This window comes from Pogona vitticeps, chromosome 1 (genome assembly GCF_051106095.1).
Source record: "Pogona vitticeps strain Pit_001003342236 chromosome 1, PviZW2.1, whole genome shotgun sequence".
NCBI classification, from domain to species: domain Eukaryota; kingdom Metazoa; phylum Chordata; class Lepidosauria; order Squamata; family Agamidae; genus Pogona; species Pogona vitticeps.
In genome coordinates, this window is record NC_135783.1 from 253,182,929 (window position 1) to 253,204,368 (window position 21,440).

At 41.2% G+C, this 21,440-nt stretch overlaps 2 protein-coding genes across 3 annotated transcripts in view; both read left to right on the top strand.

Moving 5' to 3' along the window:
* Positions 1 to 1,839: 1,839 nt before the first annotated feature.
* Positions 1,840 to 10,359, top strand: RPLP2 (ribosomal protein lateral stalk subunit P2). The gene is made up of 5 exons (XM_020784185.3): positions 1,840 to 1,974; positions 2,641 to 2,764; positions 6,364 to 6,412; positions 9,316 to 9,411; positions 10,243 to 10,359. Exons 2-5 carry the CDS (start codon positions 2,642 to 2,644, stop codon positions 10,317 to 10,319), a joined length of 345 nt encoding a protein of 114 aa, XP_020639844.2. The 5' UTR covers positions 1,840 to 1,974; position 2,641; the 3' UTR covers positions 10,320 to 10,359.
* A 6,944-nt stretch (positions 10,360 to 17,303) lies between these two features.
* The window catches only part of PNPLA2 (patatin like domain 2, triacylglycerol lipase), a 51,813-nt gene continuing 47,676 nt past the window's right edge, over positions 17,304 to 21,440 (top strand). Inside the window, exon 1 of one of the 2 annotated variants that reach the window (XM_020784140.3) lies at positions 17,304 to 17,806. In XM_020784140.3, the coding sequence (XP_020639799.1) occupies positions 17,620 to 17,806 (187 nt within the window). In that variant the 5' untranslated portion in view covers positions 17,304 to 17,619. The remainder of the gene's footprint in view (positions 17,807 to 21,440) is intronic. The other variant, XM_020784139.3, reaches the window with a different exon arrangement.

The window sequence follows — 21,440 nt, forward strand, 5'->3', positions numbered from 1 at the left end:
CAGAGAGATTCTCTCCTCCAAACACACTTTCACATTTTTCTGCTGAAAAAGCTGTCCTTGGATACCACAATACTAGATAATTCCTGGCCAGTCTATAATATCCATTCTTGGGCAAGGTGCTGGAGTGGACTGTGGCTTCTCTGCTCTGGTTTCCTGAATGAGATGGATTGTCAAGATCCATTTCTGTCTGGCTTCTAACCTGGTCATGAAATGGAGATTGCTTGGGTTGCATAGGTAGATGAACTATGCCGGGAATTGGACAGGGTTCTGTTGGTTCTGTTGAACCTTTCAGAGGCATTCTATACCATTGACCATGGCATCTTTCTTGCCCATCTCTCTGGGATGGGATTTGGGGGCACTGTTTTATGGTGGCTCCAGCCCTTCTAGAAAGGACAAACTCAGAAAGTGGTGCTGGGGGACTCATGTTCAACACCTGTGGTGTTCCACAGGGATCTGTTTTGTCCCCAATGCTATTTAATATCTACATGAAACCACTGGGAGAGATTGTCCAGAGTTTCGGGGTTTAGCATGCTGATGACACCCAGCTCTATCTCTTCTTACTATCTAAATCCAAGGGAGCTGTCTCAATTCTATATCAGTGTCTCGTGTCAGTAATGGACTAGATGAGGGTGAATAAACTGAGACTTAATCCAGAAAAGACAGAGGTGTTCCTGGTCATTTGAAAGGCAAAACAGGAAGTAGGGAGTTAGCCTGTGCTCAGTGGGTTACACACTCTCTGAAAACATTGGTGAGCAGCTTGAGGGTTTTTAATATCGTATTTGTTTAATTTAAAAACATATTTCTATGCTGTTTTTTAGCTTTTGAATATGGTCTTTTAAATTATGGAAGCCAGATTGCCTCCTTTTTAAGGAGAAAGGCAAGGTAAAAATATTTTAAATAAAAATAAAATAAATATATCAGCTACAGTGACCCATGACTTAGTTACATCCCCCTTGGATTCATATAATGTTCCATGTATGACTGCCTATGATGACAGTTCAGAAACTTGAGATAGTTGAAACAGTCAGACTGTGGACTGGAGTCAATGATAGGAGCATATAAGGCCTCTGCTGCAACTACACTGGCTACCAATCAGTTTCTGGACCAAGTTTAAAATGCTGGTTATAGGATTTGGGTCCAGACTATCTGAAGGATTGTATTTCTGCATACTAACCCAATCCTTATCATCAGAAGAGGCCCTCCTCTCGGTTCAATTGCCTTTATGGCATCACAGGCATGTTTGAGGGCCTTCTCTGTGCCTCTTCCCAAGCTGTGGAATATCCTCTTTCCAGGTGTTAGGTTGGCCCCTTCCCTTCTATCCTTCCACTGACATAATAATCATAACTGTGTCCCTGAATGCTGTTTGCTAGCTGAGCTTGTTTTTTAAATTTTAAATATTTTAATCATTAAATGTATTTTAACTATAAATTAGAGTTCAATTATTTTAATGTCTAATTTACTGTATTGTTTTACATTTTTTTAACACTGAGAGTTGCCTTGAGTCCCCTCATGAGGAGAAAGGTGGCCTATAAATGAGACAAGCAAAAAATAAATATTACAGTTGAACAATAAAACAAAGTAAAAACTCATTCTAATTTCTATTTCCCTTTCCCTGTATGCTCGCTCGAAAAAAAAAAAACTTATTTGGTCGCTCTGCAGAACTCTATGATGCAGGAGGGCGCTCTAGGTTTCTCCCGTACCATAGACAGCCACCTTGGGACCCCAAAGGCGGGAAACGCAGATAGACCCTAACTCGTACAGTCTAGAAGCAGACGTTCTGCAGAAGCATTCCTATTGGTAATGCTAGCTATGCGAATTCTGATTGGTCATAACTTGTACCCAATAGGGAGTTCGGTTATTGGGGAGTGTTAGGAAGAACATCGCGAAGGAGGCTCCGCCTTTTCCTTTTGGACCGTCGCCGTCGTGGAGAGCGCACGTCTCCATCTTTAGGCCTCCCCTCGAAGAACGCTTAAAGTAAGTGGGTTTGTTGAGGCTCCCCCTTTTCGTTGTAATGGATGGGCCCAGAAGGTGCATCTGGTATCCCCTTCTCCCGCTGCACAAATACGTGGTCCCGAAAACGAGCCGGCGACACCATGTGGGGCGAAGTGGGGGGGGGACGACGACAGGGCGGACATGTGCTTCCTGATTCCCTTTGGAGGCGGCCTCGTTGGGCGATGGAGGCTCCAGAGGCCCGAGAGTCCGCGCGGAAAGACAGAGAAGGGAGTATATTATAGCTCAGGAAGTATGACAAAGAAAGAGAGAGAGAGTTCTCTTACTCTAAAATATACCGGGCCAAATCGAAGCGGTCGAGAGTGTTACCCGCTTCTAGCTTTGTACTGTATATAAAAAGTCAGTTTTTTAAGAAGGTGGGAAGAAGATATTACTGGGGAAAGATCTGTAGTACCATGGAGCCATGGTCCTTTGCTACAATGCCTGATACTGATTGGAGATTCCTCGTGTGAAATAGTTGAGGTTAGTTCTTCAATATAAGTATGCCCCAAACGGTCTGTATTCCACTGAAAATGGAGGCAGTATCATCAGTCTTAAAATTACTTGGCCTGGCCTGTGATATCTGTCAGATGGTTTTGCTGTACAACAGTACTGTACATTTAAAAAAAACCCTTGACTTCCTTTTTTCAGGATGCGTTACGTTGCAGCTTACCTTCTTGCTGTCCTTGGGGGCAACGAGTCCCCAAGCTCAAAAGATCTGAAGAAAATCCTTGACAGCGTAGGCATTGAGACGGATGATGAACGTGTGAACAAGGTGAGCAATTAGAGAAATCTCTAAGGTGACACAAGCTGTTATTCTTTGACTTAGCTAAAAAATAACTTCGTTCAGTGGCGAGAATGTTAAACGCTCTAGAGTTCCTCATTAGCGCAAGAAAAGCAACTGGAATATTTTTAATAGACATATTCATCTAAATATATGTCTAAAATGGAACACTTTTAGTAGGATGTTGGTAGCTGCTTCACAAGTGAACCATTTTCTGTGGATGTCATAACCATTTCAAGCCATTCTGTTGGGGATTAATGCTGAATGTCCAAAAATAAGGTAATTTTGTTATAATGCTATGTGTTCTGTAGCAGCTGTTTGTCTAGCAACTTTTCCCCCCTGTAACAATGCATTTTTACTTATGAATACACTGTTCTGATTCTAATCTGTTTGGGTTGAATGGTCCTGTTTTACTCAAGTAACTAGCTTTGGGTACTCTGGTGTAGTGGAGGGAGTGATAGGTCATACAAGGTAGAACTAGTAAAACTACTTCATACATTTCTTGCTTACCTTGAAAGTCCTATTATGGTCACTATATGTCAGTTCTGACTTGACAGCACATAACTAACAATAGCATTGGAAAAGAGATTTTATTTCAATCTGGTTGAAATCAATAGGATTTAAATTAGCTCATTTTTTACATTGCTTCAGTAGGCTAATCCCTTATTAATTAAATCTGGAGCCAAACCAACACTTTGGAGAGTGGTTATTTGATACAAAGATATCATAGTGTCACTTTTTAAAAATGAATTTATTTCATGTCACAGTAACACTGTTGCTTCCAATTGGACACTATCAATATGGTATATCCCCCCTTTAAAAACAGTATTTTATATTATACCAACTTTACCCATGTGCCAAACTGCAGCTAGTTTCGCTAAAGCATAAATACATACAGTCAAGTGAGCAAAAAGTAAAATTATTGCTTCTAGATATTTAGAAAACCTGGAGAACTGCCCATATATGCCACAGTTAATTTAATTGTCATTCTCCAGGGGCAAGTAAATGCTTAAAATTGGCTCTAACTGTTTCATGAGTGAAGTGTAGTTGTCTCAAAACAATATAACACTCAGTTGTTTTTGGATAGCAGCTCAGTGTGGCATTTCTGCAGCTTTGTTTGTCTCTAAGACTTAATTCCAACAAGAGAGAAGGAAAAGAAGAAGTTGCTGACCCTGTGTCTTTCAGGTCTAATAGGAGAAATTAAACAGAATTTGTACATTGTTGAATGAAATACCAGATAAACATGGAAGGACCTTTTTGCAGTCTTAACCCAAATCGGCTTAAACTATATTGGCTAAGGGGGCGAACCAAAAGTGAATGAACAGCTTTTTGCCTAATGGAAAGAAATCAGCTCTTTGTAGCAGTGGTTAGTTTAAAATAGGAGTCAAAACATTTTCTTTCTTTTTTTACTTACTACCAGATTTTCCAGTAAGATTAGTTGCTTTTTAAGGCATGTTGAACAAATTGATTTCTAGAGTTTAGGGGCTTTGTGCCTTTACTTTGTGTTCAGATAGCTGTTAGTAAAGCATTGCTGTTGCCATCCACAAAGAAAAGACACATGTCACCACACTTCTGTAAACACACCCACCCACACACCCTTTTACCCTCATGCTCATTTTTTTGGAGGGAAAACGTGGTTCGTTCTTCAACCAGCAGTTTTGCAATTCAGTGTGTCTTAATCCTCATATTAGTGGAGATGTGGTGGCTGCAGGTTAAACTGCAGATGTCTCTGCGTCAAGGTCAGAAGACCAGCAGTCGTAAGATCGAATCCACACGACAGAGTGATCTGTCGCTTGTCCCAGCTCCTGCCAATGAAAGTGTGTAAAAATGCAAGTAGATAAATAGGTACCACCATGGTGGGAAGGTAATGATGTTCCGTGTCTAGTCGCACTGGCCACGTGACCATGGAAACTGTCTATGGACAGACACTGGCTCTACTGCTTGGAAACGGGGATGAGCACTGTCCCCTAGAGCTGGACATGACTGGACAAATTGTCAAGGGGAAACTTTACCTAACTCTCATATTGACTCCAATGAGCATTTTAGTGTATTGTGGGTTATGGAAATGCACGTGTCCAAAAGAATATTTGCATGCAGGTTTTAACCTGTTCCACACAAATGTCAAGAGCCAGAAAAGCCAGGATCAAATAAAAGTAGTTAAAATGAAGCATACACTTTCTGTACAATGAGTTATTTCCTGCCCCTGTGAATTTCAGCCCCCCTCTGAATAAATTCCAGTTGCTTCTACATGGGGTGATCCTAATTCAAAACCAGAACAAATAACACATTTCCCCAAATCATGGTTTGCAAAATAAAAAGGGCCTCCCCCCTAGTTTGTTACAATGGCAAAAATCAGTAATTAATAGGGTCATTTTTGTTAGTCATTTTTGGGTTATGGGGGAGAAATCTGTACTTACCAGGTAGCTTAAAATGGAGGACAGTATTTGCAGCCATGCAGGGGATAATACCATACAGTGATCTATTTTTGTACACATCTGCAAGACAGATGTGTACTTGAGTACCCCTTGTAGCGTATGATAACAAAGAACAGATAGTATGTTTTAGGGATGGTGTAGTTGCAAGTGTTCTGAATCTCTGTTAAATTATTGCCAAATTGATAATTTAGATAAATAAATGTCAGGGGAGGGGGATGATGATGATGATGATGATAAAACAACTGCAGAGCTGGAAGGGATCCTACAGATCATCAAGTCCAGCCCTTATCAATTATATACCATGGGGAATTGAACTTCCAGCCTCTGGCTCCACAGCCAGGTAGTTCAGTTGCTTCCAATTCTTTGTGGGACACTAGAGTAATGGTTTAAATTATTGTTAAGCTATTTGTGCCCTATGACATGGCAATCTGTGTTTCAGATATACTGTACCTTCTCTTTTCATTTAGCTTTTAGTGATCTCTTACGGTACAACCACCTGGAGCTTTTCCTCTCATCTTTATAAAGTAGCAGTAGCTTCTTGGTTTTTGTTTGTTTGTTTGTTTTTAATCTGGGAAGAAGCAATGCTGTATGTCAAAATATACCCTGTTTCCCTGAAAATAAGCCCAATATGATTTTTCAGGATGCTGTAATATAAGCCCTACCCCAAAAATAAGCCCCAGTTAAGCGAAACCCCACCCTCCAACACTGTGCAGCAACCGGAAGAAGATGACACAACTGTATTTGAATACACATAGTTTGTTGTATATGAAAAAATAAAGCATCCCCTGAAAATAAGCCATAATGTGTTTTTTGGAGCAAAAATTAATATAAGACCCTGTCATATTTTCAGGGAAACACGGTAAATATATTGTCCAGTAAATGACAAACAAGACCCTGCCTAGGTAGCCAATGATAACATAAGCAGGCTTGCTTTGCAAGGTTACTGTTTACTGCATATTTTGTGGGAGACTGAATCTGTACTGAGAAAATAAGAAAAGTGAATTTGAATACGCAAGCCTTCTTTTATGACAGTTATTCCCTCCCATTTTCCCATTTTATATTTCTTTTTAAAAATGGGATGTGAAGCTTCCCATCCTTTAGATCCCTGTGTTGAGAGAAGATCATTTAAGTAATGCTATCCATTTGTTTCCACAGGTTATTAGTGAACTGAATGGAAAAAACATTGAAGATGTCATTGCCCAAGGTGAGTTAAATACGAAGAGTGGGTTTAGAAGTGATCATAGTGATTTCCTTTTCAACAGTGAAATTTTCTTCCATGTCTGTAGATAATGTAAATATGTAACGTGTAACACATCAGAGCAAAGTGTAGGTTCAGTATTCCAAAGAAGCCAGTGAAGGGCAAAGTGGGTAATTGGACGATGCTGTCATGCTATACTTGCTGTGATATATGCTATACTTGCTGTGATATAGCTTATGGTATATTCTGTAGTGGTTACCTGAGCTGAAATCCAGATCTGTAAATCATTCTGTGACATAGTGTTCTTAGGTGAAATGATAAAGTGACTAAACTACAGCTTTATCAATAAATATGTGTTGTACTGGTGGACAGTACTGTGGTAGGTAATGGGTGAGTGAGTCCATCCTAATTCCCACAGGGGCATGTTGGTACCTGCTGGGTTTCGCTGATGGACCACATTAATATTGGGAAACCCTCTTAAAAACAGTCACTTGCTGTCTGTTCATATAGAGGATGTTCTCAACAATTGTTGAAAAAGAATCAGCTTTGTTTTTTCAAAAGTAAACAAATGCTCAATTATTGAAGAATTTACTGCATAGATCTTTTACCTCTTCCTGCCTTTTTTGATATATAGCTACTCAAATTTTAAACTCTACTGAAGCCTTGCTTCTACTGCTGGCATCTTATTGTTTTCCACTTTCATCTACAAAGTTGTCTATCACGGCAGATCAAGGAATAGGATTCAGGTGTAAATGGTTTATTCTGCTAAAACAAACCTCAGGTTCTCTTGGATGAGCCCAGATGTCCAGGTTTTGGCAATGCTGGAAGGGTGTTTCGACAGTTAAAGGTAGCATATCAGTTGTTCCTGGTTTTGGAAATACCAGAGATGGCTATGGTGACACCCTGTTGGATTGCACTCTAAATGGGACTACTTTTGATTGAAGAGTTTAGAAACTTCAGGCGATCTAAAATACTCCAATGAAATTGTTGACCAGGCCCAGTTACAAAGAGTGTTTATCTTCCCTTTGTGTCAGGCCCCCTGGCTGCCAGCCTATTTCAAGGGCCAATTGAAAGTGCAGCTGCTGTTGTATACTGGTAGAGGCCAAGCTATTTGAAGGATTGATTCTGTATTCCCTTGTGAGCCTCTCTGGTCGTAATATTTTTAAGAGAGGCCCTTCTCTTGTTCTCATCACCCTTGCAGAAATAATTTGGAAAGGGCCTTTTCAGTGTCTGCTCCCAAGCTGTGAAATTCCATTCCACAGGAAGTTAGGCTAGCCCCATCTCTCTTTTCCTTATGCCAGGAGACAAAGAAACTTGGTCGTTCTCTCCATTGAAGCTTTTTTGATCACTGATTTGGCTGCAGAGAAAATTTTCAACAGGAGATACTGTGCTTTTGTTTTCTTCAAAACTTTTTTATTCAGATGGGCATTTTTTAAAATTGTTTTATAATGTGGTGTTGGAACTGATTTTAGTCCTCTCTGCCTACAGATGATCTGCCCACTTCACTGACATCACTCATTCTCTTGATGCCTCTATATGTAGAGATATATTTTCCCTGAATAGTTGTACAGTGGTATCGCATCTTTTCCTGGAAACTCCTTAATAACCCTATCATTCTTATCTCCAGTTAAAGCTGAAATGTATGTTTCTGTATTTGCTCCCATTTAATTCTTTACAATCTGTTTTTCCTTTCTGGTTTTATCATGCAACTTCAGATTGGAATTCAGCAAGAGATTTTCTTACACTGTAAGGTGTGGTGGCTGAAATGTAGCCCATCAAGCCCCACCCCCAAACCCAACAAAATCCATCTCATATACAAATAGCCAATTACACCCTGAACCTCTAGTTACCTACACCTATATAAAATGCCATGTAAATTGATGGTACTAAACAAATAATAAGAGTAAAAGTAAAGTCCTTGTTATTGATAGTGTTGATAGAGCTAGGATTCTTTGCAGGGGGATTGATGCAGCAAATGAAAAGGGCTGGATCATATTTAATGGGATGTTGTGTACTAGTTAAATAAATGTTTCATTCTGTCTAAATGGCTGTTTGGTTCTGGCTATCAAATATAGTGTTTCTCAGAATATGCTGAATTGGTTATAAAAATGTTTGCCTTTGGCCTCAGGAGCACCATGGGATTGTTTAACTCTGTATTCCTAGAAACAAAGAACAGACTTTTTGCCCCCAATGACGTGCTTAGAAAGCCAAGGGATCTCTCAGCTCGCAAGGGAAATTATATATTGCCAGTTTCTCTGGAACTGTTTGCTTTCACCAGAAGCAAGTCTTAAATCTCCAAGGCCCATCCATCATAGGAGTCTGCAGTTGCACAGTAGTTCTTGTCACAGTTCTGATTTTAACCTTATGTTGCTAATGGAAACAGATCAAGTCTCACCCCCTGCAGGAGGAGTAGGCCCCACAGATTTGACAAACCTGATTTAACGTTGACAAAATATTGAGATGCCTTTTTCTGGTCTCCAGTATATTGGTGGTCTATATAAGTTGCTTTTTGGAGCTTGAACCAAAAGCAAACTAGTGGTGTAACTGTACTGGTGAACTAATATATTTAAAATACTAGAGGACAGGAGTTTGGGGCTCTTATTATGAGGCCGATCAACCCCCCCCCCCCATTTAGAATGCTATCTAACTTGTCAAAGTACCAATCAGAGTTCATTCTTTTCCCACTGCCCTGCTGAGAAATGGATGGGGCAGAGAGGGAAGGATGGATATAAAATAAGTGTAGAAAGGAGCAAGGGATGTAAGAGCAAGGCAGAGCCCCTGTACACCCAACTCAGGGAATCTAGTAGTCAGGGTGGGATTTATTATCACTGAATGCCTTAATCTGATGTCTCTCTTATTGGCAAGGCTTATTTTACATACAGCGCTTCATTTTTCTTGTTCTGCCTCAGGTAATAGCAAACTTGCCAGCATGCCAGTTGGTGGAGCTGTAGCAGTATCTGCTGGAGGCTCCGCTGCTCCTGCTGCAGGTGCTGCGCCAGCTGCTGGTGAGTATAATTTAGCTTGAAAAAGAATGTTCGTGCAGGTGGGCATCATGCTGGACTTTTGGCCATATGCAAAAATGAAGCTGAAAATAAAAGGTGTCGTGGAACAAGCCCCCAACTGATCCAGCACATTTGTAGTTTTGTCTCACCGAAAGTTATTTACAAGGGCAATGTTTACGTTTGAAATACTGGAAAATTTCTATCAGTACTTGCTTGTACGAAAGAAAAGTCTTTCGAAAGAAATTATTATAGCTGCTCATCTTATTGGACATTTTCCTGTATTCTAATATTCCAAAGCTTCTTTTGTATTAACAATCCTATACAGCCGCTCTATTCTGCTACCTCTCACCAGTTTTGTCACTCCTTTGACTTAGGTAATGTTAGCATACTAGAGAGAAAATGGGTGTTTCCAAACAGTTGGATTATTAGACACTATATGTTGTTGATATATTTTTAATCTTAATTCATTTTATTGTCAGTAGCTGAAATCTTGTTGCATAATATAAGCAAATTTGTAAATTTCAGTTCATTCCCCACTAAAATAAAGAGCCCCCTGGTGATCACAGTATGCATGCAGACACCAAGGTAGCATGCTTGCATGTGGTCCCAGGAATTGTGGCAGCTGCTCTTCATTCACCAAGGAATGGACTGAAATGTGCAAATTTACTTATGTTATAGAACAGGATTTGAGCCACTGTCTGCAGTCTAGATTATGGCTTTGGGTTTTTTCTCCTTTCTAATTTGGTTTTCACAGTTTATCTTTAAGACAATGGTATAAATGGAATATTACAAGTGAGGTGTTGGCTGACTTTCCAAATCAACTTATCTTTTCAGCTGAAGAGAAGAAAGAGGAAAAGAAAGAAGAATCTGAAGAATCTGATGACGATATGGGATTTGGATTGTTTGACTAAAATTTCCTTTAGCGTTAATCTGTAATAAACTTTGTTAAAATAATTTGCATAGTTATAACCTTATTTACTGGAATGATATTTCTGGCCTTTCTCTGTGTACACTCTAGGTGTTTTACAGGTGGTTTCCTGTGAGAAACAGCTTTGTTGTTGGGTTTTAAGTTTGGGTGTTCAACACAGCATTTTGGAGCTGGATGCAAACCAGAATTTAAGGATTCATTCTCTGCAGAGAGATATTTTCCTATAAACTGAATAGTTCAGAAGTTTGGGAGTTTTATCTTGGAAAATGTTTCACATAAGAACAGAAGAAACACTGATTTAATGGTTGTTGTCCTCTGAAGATGCCGGCCACAGAGACTGGCGAAACGTTAGGAAGAACAACCTTTAGAACACGGCCAAAGAGCCCAAAAAACCCACAACAACCATTAGATCCTGGCCATGAAAGCCTTCGCGAATACATTAAATACTGATTTGCTTGAAAAATATTTTTAATCATTATGTATCGAATATTGATTCCCAATTTTTTAAATTTTCAGTGTGTTCAGTTTCAGCAGGACTAGTATACATTGTAGATGGTAAATTGTATTTGTTTTCTTTTAAAAAGGTAGTACTGTACTTACAGCATTAGAGACATCCAGTAAGTACATAGCCTTCAATGCAGAGGAACATGTGGGTGGAGATGCATCAAGTTTTGCAGTTGTATGGAGCAAGGCTTTCTTTCCAAATTCCTGATTTATATAATATAGTAGGACCTCTGTATCTGAGGGGGATTGGTTCCACCCCACCCCCCAGTTGCCTTAAAATGTGGATTATAGCAAATGCTATTATAATAGCAAATGCTGTACATAGCATGGTCTCTGGCTTCTGCTCATGGCCACTTCTGGTAACACTATCATTAATATATATAAACTATTCAATATAGTTTATAGTTATAGTTATATATATATATAGGGATTTTTCTTTGAATAGTTTTAATATTTTCAGACTGTGGTTAAGTGAATCAGATAAGGGGGCCCTACTTTAAAGCTATTTTATAGCATTAAAATATCAGAAGAGAGAAGGATAAAGCCTATGACATTCTGTGTTCAGTCTGGCACTTTCAGTATCTTAGAATTGGGAATAAACTGAAAATTGAACAGTTGTTGCCAACCTTGTTACAGAGATGTATTATTTGGTGGAAACCCAAACTCAAGGTTGACAAATTATTTACCTGACAAGGTGCTAAATAACCAGTATAGAGAGAGACAAGTAAGTATGAAATAGCGTAGAAAAAAATCAGTTGTGCATAGTCTGCGCGAAGTACAAAGACAAACCTATAGTGAACTATGTAATAAAAGCTAGCCAGTTCCTTTTTACAGTTGACAGATTTTAACAGGATGGAAAAATATAACTTAAAGAGTTGGTCAAAGACAAGTTTATTTATTTAAAATATTGCTATGCTGACTATTCTCCCTGAAAGGACTCAAGCTGGCTTGCACCACTAAAACAGTATTGAAAAGCTGAAACAGTAAGTATATAAATATTTAAAAAGAATTAAACAAGTACTATATTAGAATGGTAATTAAAATCAATATTAAAACACTTCCAACAGAAAACAGGTTGCTTCCAGAAGAAGAAAAGCAAATGCTGCACACACGCTCACATCCATAGAAAAATGCAGTACCCAAATCCAGCTAAGATCTTTTGATATGTGAGGCATAAAATCCACAAGCATGTCTTGCCACTCCCTTGTGAAAATACAATGATCAGAAACCAGCTGAATATTAACACTGATAAAAGTTCAATGTTGTAACACCGAGTCACGGACAGCTGCTAATCAAAGAATCCCTGACATAATGCCTGGTTGCATGCTGAGTCAGAATTGATCCATAACTAGGAATGTGTTGGATCCTGGCCAGTATCATAAGAAGAGCCATGCTGGATCAGGCCAAGGGCCCATCTAGTCCAGCTTCCTATATATCACAGTGGCCCCACCAGATGCCTCTGGGAGCACATGGGACAACAAGATACTTGTTCTGATACCCCTCCCCTGCATCTGGCATTTTGAGGTACTGTACCTTCCTTTTAAGCCTGGAGATTATATATCCCCATCATGACTTGTAACCTGCTGTGAACTTTTCCTCCAGGAATCTGTCCAATCCTCTTTTAAAGGTATCTAGCTCAGATGCTATCACCACATCTTGTGGCACAGAGTTCCACAGACTTAACAACACTGGATAAATAAAATTTTTTTGTCTGTTTTCACTCCCAACAATTTGGGAGTATACGATTAGGAATTCACTGTCTTTCCGTGATACCCCACACTTCCAATCTACCACATTATCATTTACAGTTGTCAGACTAGCTGTTCACATTCTGTTAAATAAGGTGCTAAGGCAGTAAGGGTTATTGTGTACTCTACCACCAATAGTAAAAGATTTGTGGTGTTGCAGAAGGGCATTGAATTGGTTATTTAGCAACTAATAATTGTTAATTATCAACAGTAGGGGAGAGGGGCAGAATAAATAATTTGACACAATGTGATTAATGACTGCAAAAGAACGGAACTGGGATGTTCTGTCTCCAGGGAGATCACAAATACCATTGTAACTTACCATTGTCTACCTGTTGCCTCAGTGGAAGATTGTCACAAGGGATTTCTGTTTACATTCTTTTGTTTCACTGCCAATTACCACATTGATCCAATAGGATAAAATGAGAAATTTAAATCTTTGCATGTATAAAGAAACCAAAATAATTCCGGCCGTGTTGCTGAAACAATTGCACAGGTCTATGGGGGGGGATCAGAGTTCAGTTCCGGAGATTTACCAAAGGATGGATGGATGGATTTATTTATTTATTTGGCTTTTACCCAGCCCATCTAGATTCAAACAAATCTACTCTGGGCAACTTCACGTAAATCTACATTTGATACTTAGTTTACAATTGGTTAAGAGGAAAGATATTATAATTGTGGTATCTTGTCCCCCATATTTATCTGGTCTCAACATAAAGAAACACAACAAAGGGCAAGGGGTGGGGAGCTGTTCAGAACCATCTCTAGAATCCTATTTCAGAACCACAGTGTAACTTCTCTGCACTTACAAAGACAACCACACAAAAGCAATCACGTATCCCACTATCCCTCTGCCATGCTGATGTACAAGGAGCATGCAAGCTCTCCGTTTTCCCACTATAATCTGGCTGGAATGCTGAAATGTACGGAGTGGTGGTTAATCTGTATTTAGTGCTCTTGCATAATCATCGAAAACATATGCAGCATTTACTTAATACAATAGAGACATTTAGCTGATGCCTCCCATGATCTCTGGAGCAGGAAGTGGTTTAAAGTGCACTGAGTCAATTTATAACTTCTTTTTCTGTAATAGGTCTTTCAGGGAAGCATCCAATTAAAAAACATACAGCAAAATATTTTCAGTTACACACAATTTAAAAAAGTATTTCACACTGCAAACAACCTTCCCCTGACAGTTAATATACTCTGAATTCCCAACTTTTGCAAATTTAATCTATTAACAGATGCTCCAAATACAGTGGTGCCTCGCTTAACGAGTGCCTCGTTTAGCGATGAATTTGCATAACGATGTGTTTTTAAAGAAAATAATATGCACCGTATAACGATGTTTCCTATGGGCGATTTTCGCTTAGCGAAGTTTGGGACCATGCTTCGCATAAGGAATGCGATTTTAGGTCCCCTGCTTCACTTAACGATGTTTCTTTTTTCAATTTAAAAAGTGTCTTAGAAGGGTCAAAAACAGTTCTAAATGCTTGGATTCGTTAGAGGACCCCCTAAGTCGTGTGCAAACCTGATTTGGCTTTGTTCTGACTTTTCGTTAATTTATGGTGAATTGTTTTCTCCCCCATAGGAAAGCATGGAGCTGTCAGATTTTGACAGGTCCATGCTTTCCTATGGGGGAGAAAACAATTCACCATAAATTAACGAAAGTTCAGATCAAAGCCAAATCAAGTTTGCACACGACTTAGGGGGTCCTCTAATGAATCCAAGCATTTAGAACAGTTGCTGAGTCTTCGTTAATCTTTTGTGAATTTTTTCTTCCCCCGTAGGAACCAATGGAGCTGTCAGATTTTGACAGCTGTCAAAAGTTGGGGGGAAAAATTCACCATAAATTAACGAAAAGTCAGATCAAAGCCAAATTAACTTTTCCATCCGTTGTAGAGGGTGCAGAAGCTAATCCAAGCATTTAAAACCATTTTTGACCCTTTTATGACACACTTAAATTTGTAAAAATTGACTTCGCAAAGCCATTGAAATGCATTGAGTCAGCTTCAATACATTCCAATGGAGGAAACACTGTATTGTTTAACGATGTTTCCTATGGGTTTTTTCGCTTAAGGACGGCAATCCGTGCCTATTGGAACGGATTAACCGGTTTGCAATGCATTCCTATGGGAAATGGTGTTTCACATAACGATGTTTCACATAACGGGGTTTTTTTGGAACCAATTAAAATCGTTATGCGAGGCACCACTGTATAGAAAACATTACCTGACCTGTATTCAGTGTTCTTGTATAGTCCGGGGAAATGAATTTTAAAAAAAATCTACAGAATGCATTTTTTTGGCCTTTGTAAAATACTGATGTTGATTCATAACCTGAATTTGAAAGATTCAATTGGTATAAATTTAGGCGAAACAAAATACCTATTTTCCACACATTTTGAAAGGCTTTCAAAAAAAAAAAGACACAAAAGGGTTGTTTGTCTTGTTTCATAGCAGCCATGTTTCCTACAATGCATTTTCCCCAGTTTTTTAAAAAAGTGAAACGTCTGTGGGGAGTTGTGGGGAGCTTGCATATTCCTCAGCCATGCTTTAGGGAATAGTCCATTAAGTTCCCACTTAGTGAAACCCCAAATGAAAGGATAAGTAGTCACACCAAATAGAGACAACCTGGGTTCTTTGGAGGAAAGGTAGAGACAAATTGAATAATCCTTTCTGATGATCAACATGATCTAATCTTGAAACATTTTTCAAAAGTGGCCTGTGATACATCATGAGAATGCTTCTATAATCCTTTTCTTTTAGAACTAATTCAATCCTACTTTATGGTTTTAATTAATAAAATAAACCTGGTAATTTCATTTTAATTCGTTTCTGCAAAACCATCCCATACATGGTGATGAGTGATGCTGTGTACCTCCAAGCCTGAGTGGAGTTTAGGAAAAGGAGGGATTGTCATCTCATGGGACTGCAAGCTTTTCCAAGAAAATACGAAGAACTCTCTTTCTGTGTAAGTTAGAGACCTTGGTTTCACCCCACTGATTGTGAAAAAGCAACATCCCCCAAGGAAGGCTAAGAAACAATACGACCTTGTAGGACCCTTCCCGAACACGATGCCCTCCACTCTAGTTCCACAAGTCCCTGCCACTGGGAAGACACAGGCTGTAATCCAACACACTGAATACATGCAAAATTGGGGAAGGCTGCTCGGAACACATCCCCTCAGCAAATCCAAAGTGTGCTTTCTGGGGGCTGAACATGAGCCATAGCACAGAATGCTCATCATCAGCTCATCCTGGGCCAGAAGGAAAATATAGTACAATAAATGCTGTTTAAGGTACTGCCCCCTATCCCCACATCTAGTTTCCACTAAACTTCCACTCTTCCTTGGTTGGGTGATAGATCACCTGAGAAGCTTTGGGAAGAAACAGCTTGCGTTCTATAAAAGAATGGGAGCATTCTGACTTATACTCATAATTCCACCTTTCTTCCAAGAAACTCAAGGTGGGAGGTTCTGTCCGCTTCCAAATGATCTTCACAACAACCCTCTGAGGTAGGTCAAGCTGGGAGGTTTACCTAACACAATTGCATTTCTTTGCCAAGTGAGGATTTGAACCAGTGCTTTCCCAATCCATTCCAGTCCCTCGTTCTCAAATCATGGGCAGTTTTGGCAGTGGGACGCTCATTCTCCCTTTTCGGGCCTCAGGGTGCTTATCTGCAGTTGCAAGTGGAACAACAGACATCTCACATTGCTAATGGAGGGAGTAAGACATAGAAAATCAAATATATGTTAGGAAGTCCCTTCTTCTACCTGCTTTGAAAATATCTTAGCTCAAAATGTTCAGCTTCTGGTAGAACTGACTAGAAAATCATAAACAACACTGCAAATAAAATGGTCATAGTTTAACTCGAGCATTTCCACTATAGCTGTGCCAGTCTTTTGTAGCAAAATCCAGCCCCACAGCCCTTGAAACCCTGACAGCTGTACCTTCCTGGGCTGGAAGCCACTTCATCAGACCAAAGGATGTGCTGTTCATTATTTCAAGTTAAAGAAACTCGTTAGAAGCAGGATTTAACCCTGATTTTCCGGTTGTTTCCCCCCCCCCAACACACAAAAACAGAAGCGCAAGGGAAGCTTGGGGTTGGCACTGAATATTCTCAGAGCCCCTCATCCCAAATCACCCGCACAAACAAGCTCTACTGCGCACACCACCGACCCCTTAATGTTTATTCTGTGTAAATAAACACAAATATGTCATAATACGCGAGAGGCAAAGCACTGGGAGAGCTCTCCCCACACGGAAACTTGGCTGCCTCAAAACCACCGGCTCGCTCGATGGCGCTCCCCCCTTAAAAAACAAAAAAACCCCAAACTGCACACCCCAGACTTATCTAGGTCGAAAGCTGCGGCAGCCCCCGGGAATGCGCCCTCCATCCGCCTCCCCACCGGAGGGGCCGCCCCGAGGCTTCCTGGAAATCTCTCCTCCCCCACCCCGTCGCTGCTGCCGTCCCCGCCCGTCCGCCGGGGCCACCCCCTTCCCATGGCCCTCGCTTTTCCTCATTTGGCGGCGGCGGCGGCTCTTCAGGAGCGGCCAACTCAGCCCTCGGAGCCGGCAGCCCGGCGCTAGAGGCACCGACCGCGGCAGCCACTAGCGGGCGCCGGACGGAGCTTGTTGGTGGGCAGAGAGTGGCGGCGGCGGCGGCGAGGCCGAGCTCCTCCCCCCGGCGGGCGCGCACGCTCGCTCCCTATAATAGCCCTTCTTTTCCGGCCGCCGGCGTCAGGTGTAAGCGGGGCTAGGGTTGGGGAGAAGGGCGAAGCGGGCTCGGGAAGGCGGCGAAAGGCGGACGCGCGGGGTCTCTTTGGACGGCCGGGCGAGCGGGCAGCGCGGGTCGGGGGCTGCTAGCGCTTCTTCTTCCTTTCCCCCACCCGGCTCCAAGCCTCCGGGCGGGTCTGGTTTCCTCCCGCTTGTTTCCGGCCGCTCTCCCTCCGCGTCGTCCCGGTCCCACTCCCCCGCCGCCTCTCTCCAAGGGCGGGCGCGGCGGCGGCGCTGCTTTGGAGGGGGCGATGTACCCGCCGGGCTCCACCTGGAATATTTCCTTCGCCGGCTGCGGGTTCCTGGGGGTGTACCATATCGGGGTCGCCAGTTGCCTCCGGGAGCATGCGCCTTTCTTGGTAGCCAACGCCAAGACCATCTACGGCGCCTCGGCCGGAGCCCTGACGGCGACAGCGCTGGTGACCGGAGCCTGCTTGGGTAAGGAAGAGATGCCCTCGTTGTTTCGCCCTTGTGCCCTCCCGGAGGGGAAAAATTAAGTACTGTAGCCCTTGGCGGGCGGGAGGAGCTCTCCTGAGGAACTGTTAGGAAGCTGACCTTCCTGGACCTCTCCCCTTTTGCGAACCGCCTCGGGTACTTTCCCCTGGAGAAAGGCGGCTTAGAAATGAAACAAATCAAAATGAGTAATTGGTTGAAGCGGGAGCTAGCATTGTCCTCGAATCTGGTGGGCTGGTGCCACTTTAACTATGACACACAGCCAGGTCTGGGGAAGAAGAAATTAAATACAGGTACCATTTTAGCCTGAGATAACTCCTCTTGGTGTAGTGACTCTAGTGAGTCAGAGCATCACTGGTGCTGCATGAAAAATATAGCTATGCCTATGTATATTCTCTCATCCCTGTTCACGGTATGTGGGTTAAATGCTGTTAATAATTCCCATAAAGGCCGCAGGAAAACTTTCAGTGGCCGGCCTTAAAAAACCTGCAAAACTGCTGCATAATTATCTGTGTACTGTATGTGATAAATGTTGTCATTGAAGTGGCTTCCATGTGTGCAGACTGCCTTGCTCAAGCAGCTACGTGATTCAGTGGTAATGAAATATGCTGTCCTAAAACATCTGTGCACATAGGGACTCGCTGTCCTGGAGTCCCAACCATTCTTACCACCATAATACCTGTATCTTCTCTTTCAATGCTCATGCATTATTCTCCGATCTCCCCCGAGACCCGGGGTACAATAAGGCTTACATGTACTTGAAATTAGATCATCTGCTGTTTGCTTTCAAGCCTTGGATGTATACATGCACACACTCTCACTCTAGGAGGGAGCGTGGAGTGCAACAGGGGGCACTAACTACCCTTTAACAAGGCAGTTGGAGTTAGGAATCGGTGTTTACCTTTCAAATCTTCTCTTGTGGAATTTCTTGTAACTCTGCATGTTTTTTAAGAGTTTGAAGGCTGCTGTCCTATATACGTTTACTCACCAGGACTTAATCCTGAGTAAATATACTTCAGTTTGGGTTGCAAGACTCCTGAACATGAAGCCTTAGTCTGAGGTGGGGGAAGCAAGTTTTGGGTTGTTACTTTCAGCCTTGTGCAAGGGGTTGAACTGGATGTTTGCCAAGACCTTCCCGGCTCTAAAATTACGCAGTTTCATCCTCTCACTCCACAAGATGGTAAACAAGATGGTAGGAATGTTGAGACTAAAACAATAGCACAGAAGGCAGAATTTCAGAAGATAGATAAAGATTTACTTACTGGCAAAAAATTTTCCAACTTGTTTCCCCCACCCACCCAGTCGGTAAAGATAGAGAAGTTATGTCTTTGCAGTATCCCATCATAACACTTGCTAGTTTTTCTGTTTATGCCCCTCCCTCTCTCAGCCTTTTGAGCTGCAATCTTGTGAACGTGTTGGATTTATAAATCAGCATGATGTAGGAGTAGGGTGTTAATGTGAGCAGAGAAAATTTGCAAGCAGGCTTCTCAGTATTTTTCTTTTTAAGTAAATACCAACAGTTGTGGAGATAGCTGGGGACATTGGTCAGCATCAGAAGGACATGGCTATTTCTGCAGTACCATTTCCTTATATTTAGGAATGTTTAGTGTAGTAGTGGGCAACTTGTGGCCTTCCAGGTATTGTTGGGCTGCAGCTGATGGCACAAGTTTTTTGACTACCCAGATGAGGGACCACATTCCAAGAGATACTAATGACTGTTTATTAATGAGCATTAAAAGGAATGAGAGATGGGCACAAATTAAAAAATGAATCACTAAATTCATTCAAAAATGTGTATTTGTACAAATCAATGCCCCCAACAAATCATGAATCAATGAATTTTGAGCATTTTTTGATTTGTCAATTTGTTTGGCTATAATTTCCACACACACACACTCCAAGGCACCTAAAGACACCAACATTGCAGGGAAGCTTCCTCTAACTCTCCTCTAGAATCTCTCCAAGTTTGGGGAAGATTGGATTTCCCCAAGCCAGCTGCTAAAGAGCACTTTTTTTTTTGGAGGGGACCCACTTTGTGGGTGTATAACTTGGATGTCTGAAACCCAGTCTTTGTCAAACATGGAGGGATTGTAGAAGAGAGTCAGTAGAAACTTCTCTGTGATTTTGGTGTTTCTAGACGCTCTGGAAAAACTTTCCTGGAAGGGGCTCCTTGTGGGTGTATACATCAGGTATCTGAAATCCAAACATCGCCAAAACTTGCAGGGCTTGTAGAGGAAAGTAAGGCGAAGTTTCCCTTTCAAATTTGGAGTCTCTAGGTGCTGGGGGGCATTTTATAGGGTTTTAAAGTAAAAAAAAATGAATTGATGACTTGATTCATTAGAAAAAAATTGAAAATTGGTCATTTATGATTCATTAACCTTGACGAATCACAAATCAAAATGAATCACAAATTTTCTGATTCGTTTCCATCTCTAATAAGAATCTAAGGATACAGCCTCTCTTTATAGTGTATCCTATTGTGGGTGCTTTTTTAAAAAACAAACTTTCCAGGACTGCACAGTTACTTCTGCACAGCTTCAAAAAGTTACTTGCTGAGCTCTCAGCTCCTAGAATCTCCCATCAGCATGGTCAGCGCTCTTGGTTCTTGTGCCACCTTCCCTTCTGTAATAGGAGATAAGAGCTGTCTGGCTGTGAGTGTTTCCCTCTTTACTGCCTTGAGCAAATTATTTAGACGGTTACATGGCCTCGATGAATAATCAGTTTGCACCCTTCTTATTACGTTCCACCCACCAAGACTGTTCCACTCTGAGGAAACTGTGCTATAAAACACCGGATGTGGTCAATTGATTTCCTACTCTGCTTGGTGTAAATCATGTGGGTCTAAGATCATGCTTGCAATTCTGTTGGACACTAGGATCATTCTTACTAGGACTGGGCATAGTAATTATTATGAATATTTATTATCTAATTATTCTGCTGAATTTTGTTGAATTAGTTAGCAGTTCATGTAAACAAGAAAGATGCTGGGGCTGGTGTTGTCTACTACTGGAGTGCATAATCCCAGATTTGTTTAGGGATGTGGGGCATCTGTCTGTGGGTGCCTATTCATCGTATATTTCTGGGCTAGGCATTAGTATTAAGCGTGTTCAGGACTGATCTCTGGTTGAATCTGACTCCCAGTTATGTGATTGCCAGAAAGCTTGTTCTGGAGAGAGCTGCATCTGATGAATCTATTTTTAAGCTGTTCATGACCAGGGTAAAAGATCCATCAGGGATAGATTTGACAACCATAGAATGTTATTTGTAAAGAATAGAAATGGGAAGGCCTGGGGGGAAAAACACCAGAAAAATTGGGGGGAGGAGTTTCCCCCCATTTTCCCCCAAAGCCATGTTTTGTTTTTCTCAGGAGATTTGAAAAAAAAGGAGTATGGAATATGTTCTTTTACAATGATAAATAATATGTCTGTGACATGGTATTCAAACTATATAACATCAAGAAATTTTACATCTCTACTAAATAAATAGTCATGTTAGTCTGTCTCAGCACGTTAGGAAAGTTAAAGCAGGAGAAGCAAAGAAAAAAGAGGAAACATGCAAAATATTGTGGTACTGTAAAGATTTCTTTCAGTGTGTGCTTTTGTGGATCAAAATTTATTTC

Bases quoted from the DNA above. Each gene is read 5' to 3' on its own strand.
- RPLP2 (XM_020784185.3), top strand. From the start codon at position 2,642: ATGCGTTACGTTGCAGCTTACCTTCTTGCTGTCCTTGGGGGCAACGAG. The intron at 6,413-9,315 runs GTGAGTTAAATA...GTTCTGCCTCAG, and splicing joins TGAAGATGTCATTGCCCAAG to GTAATAGCAAACTTGCCAGC. The intron at 9,412-10,242 runs GTGAGTATAATT...TTATCTTTTCAG, and splicing joins AGGTGCTGCGCCAGCTGCTG to CTGAAGAGAAGAAAGAGGAA.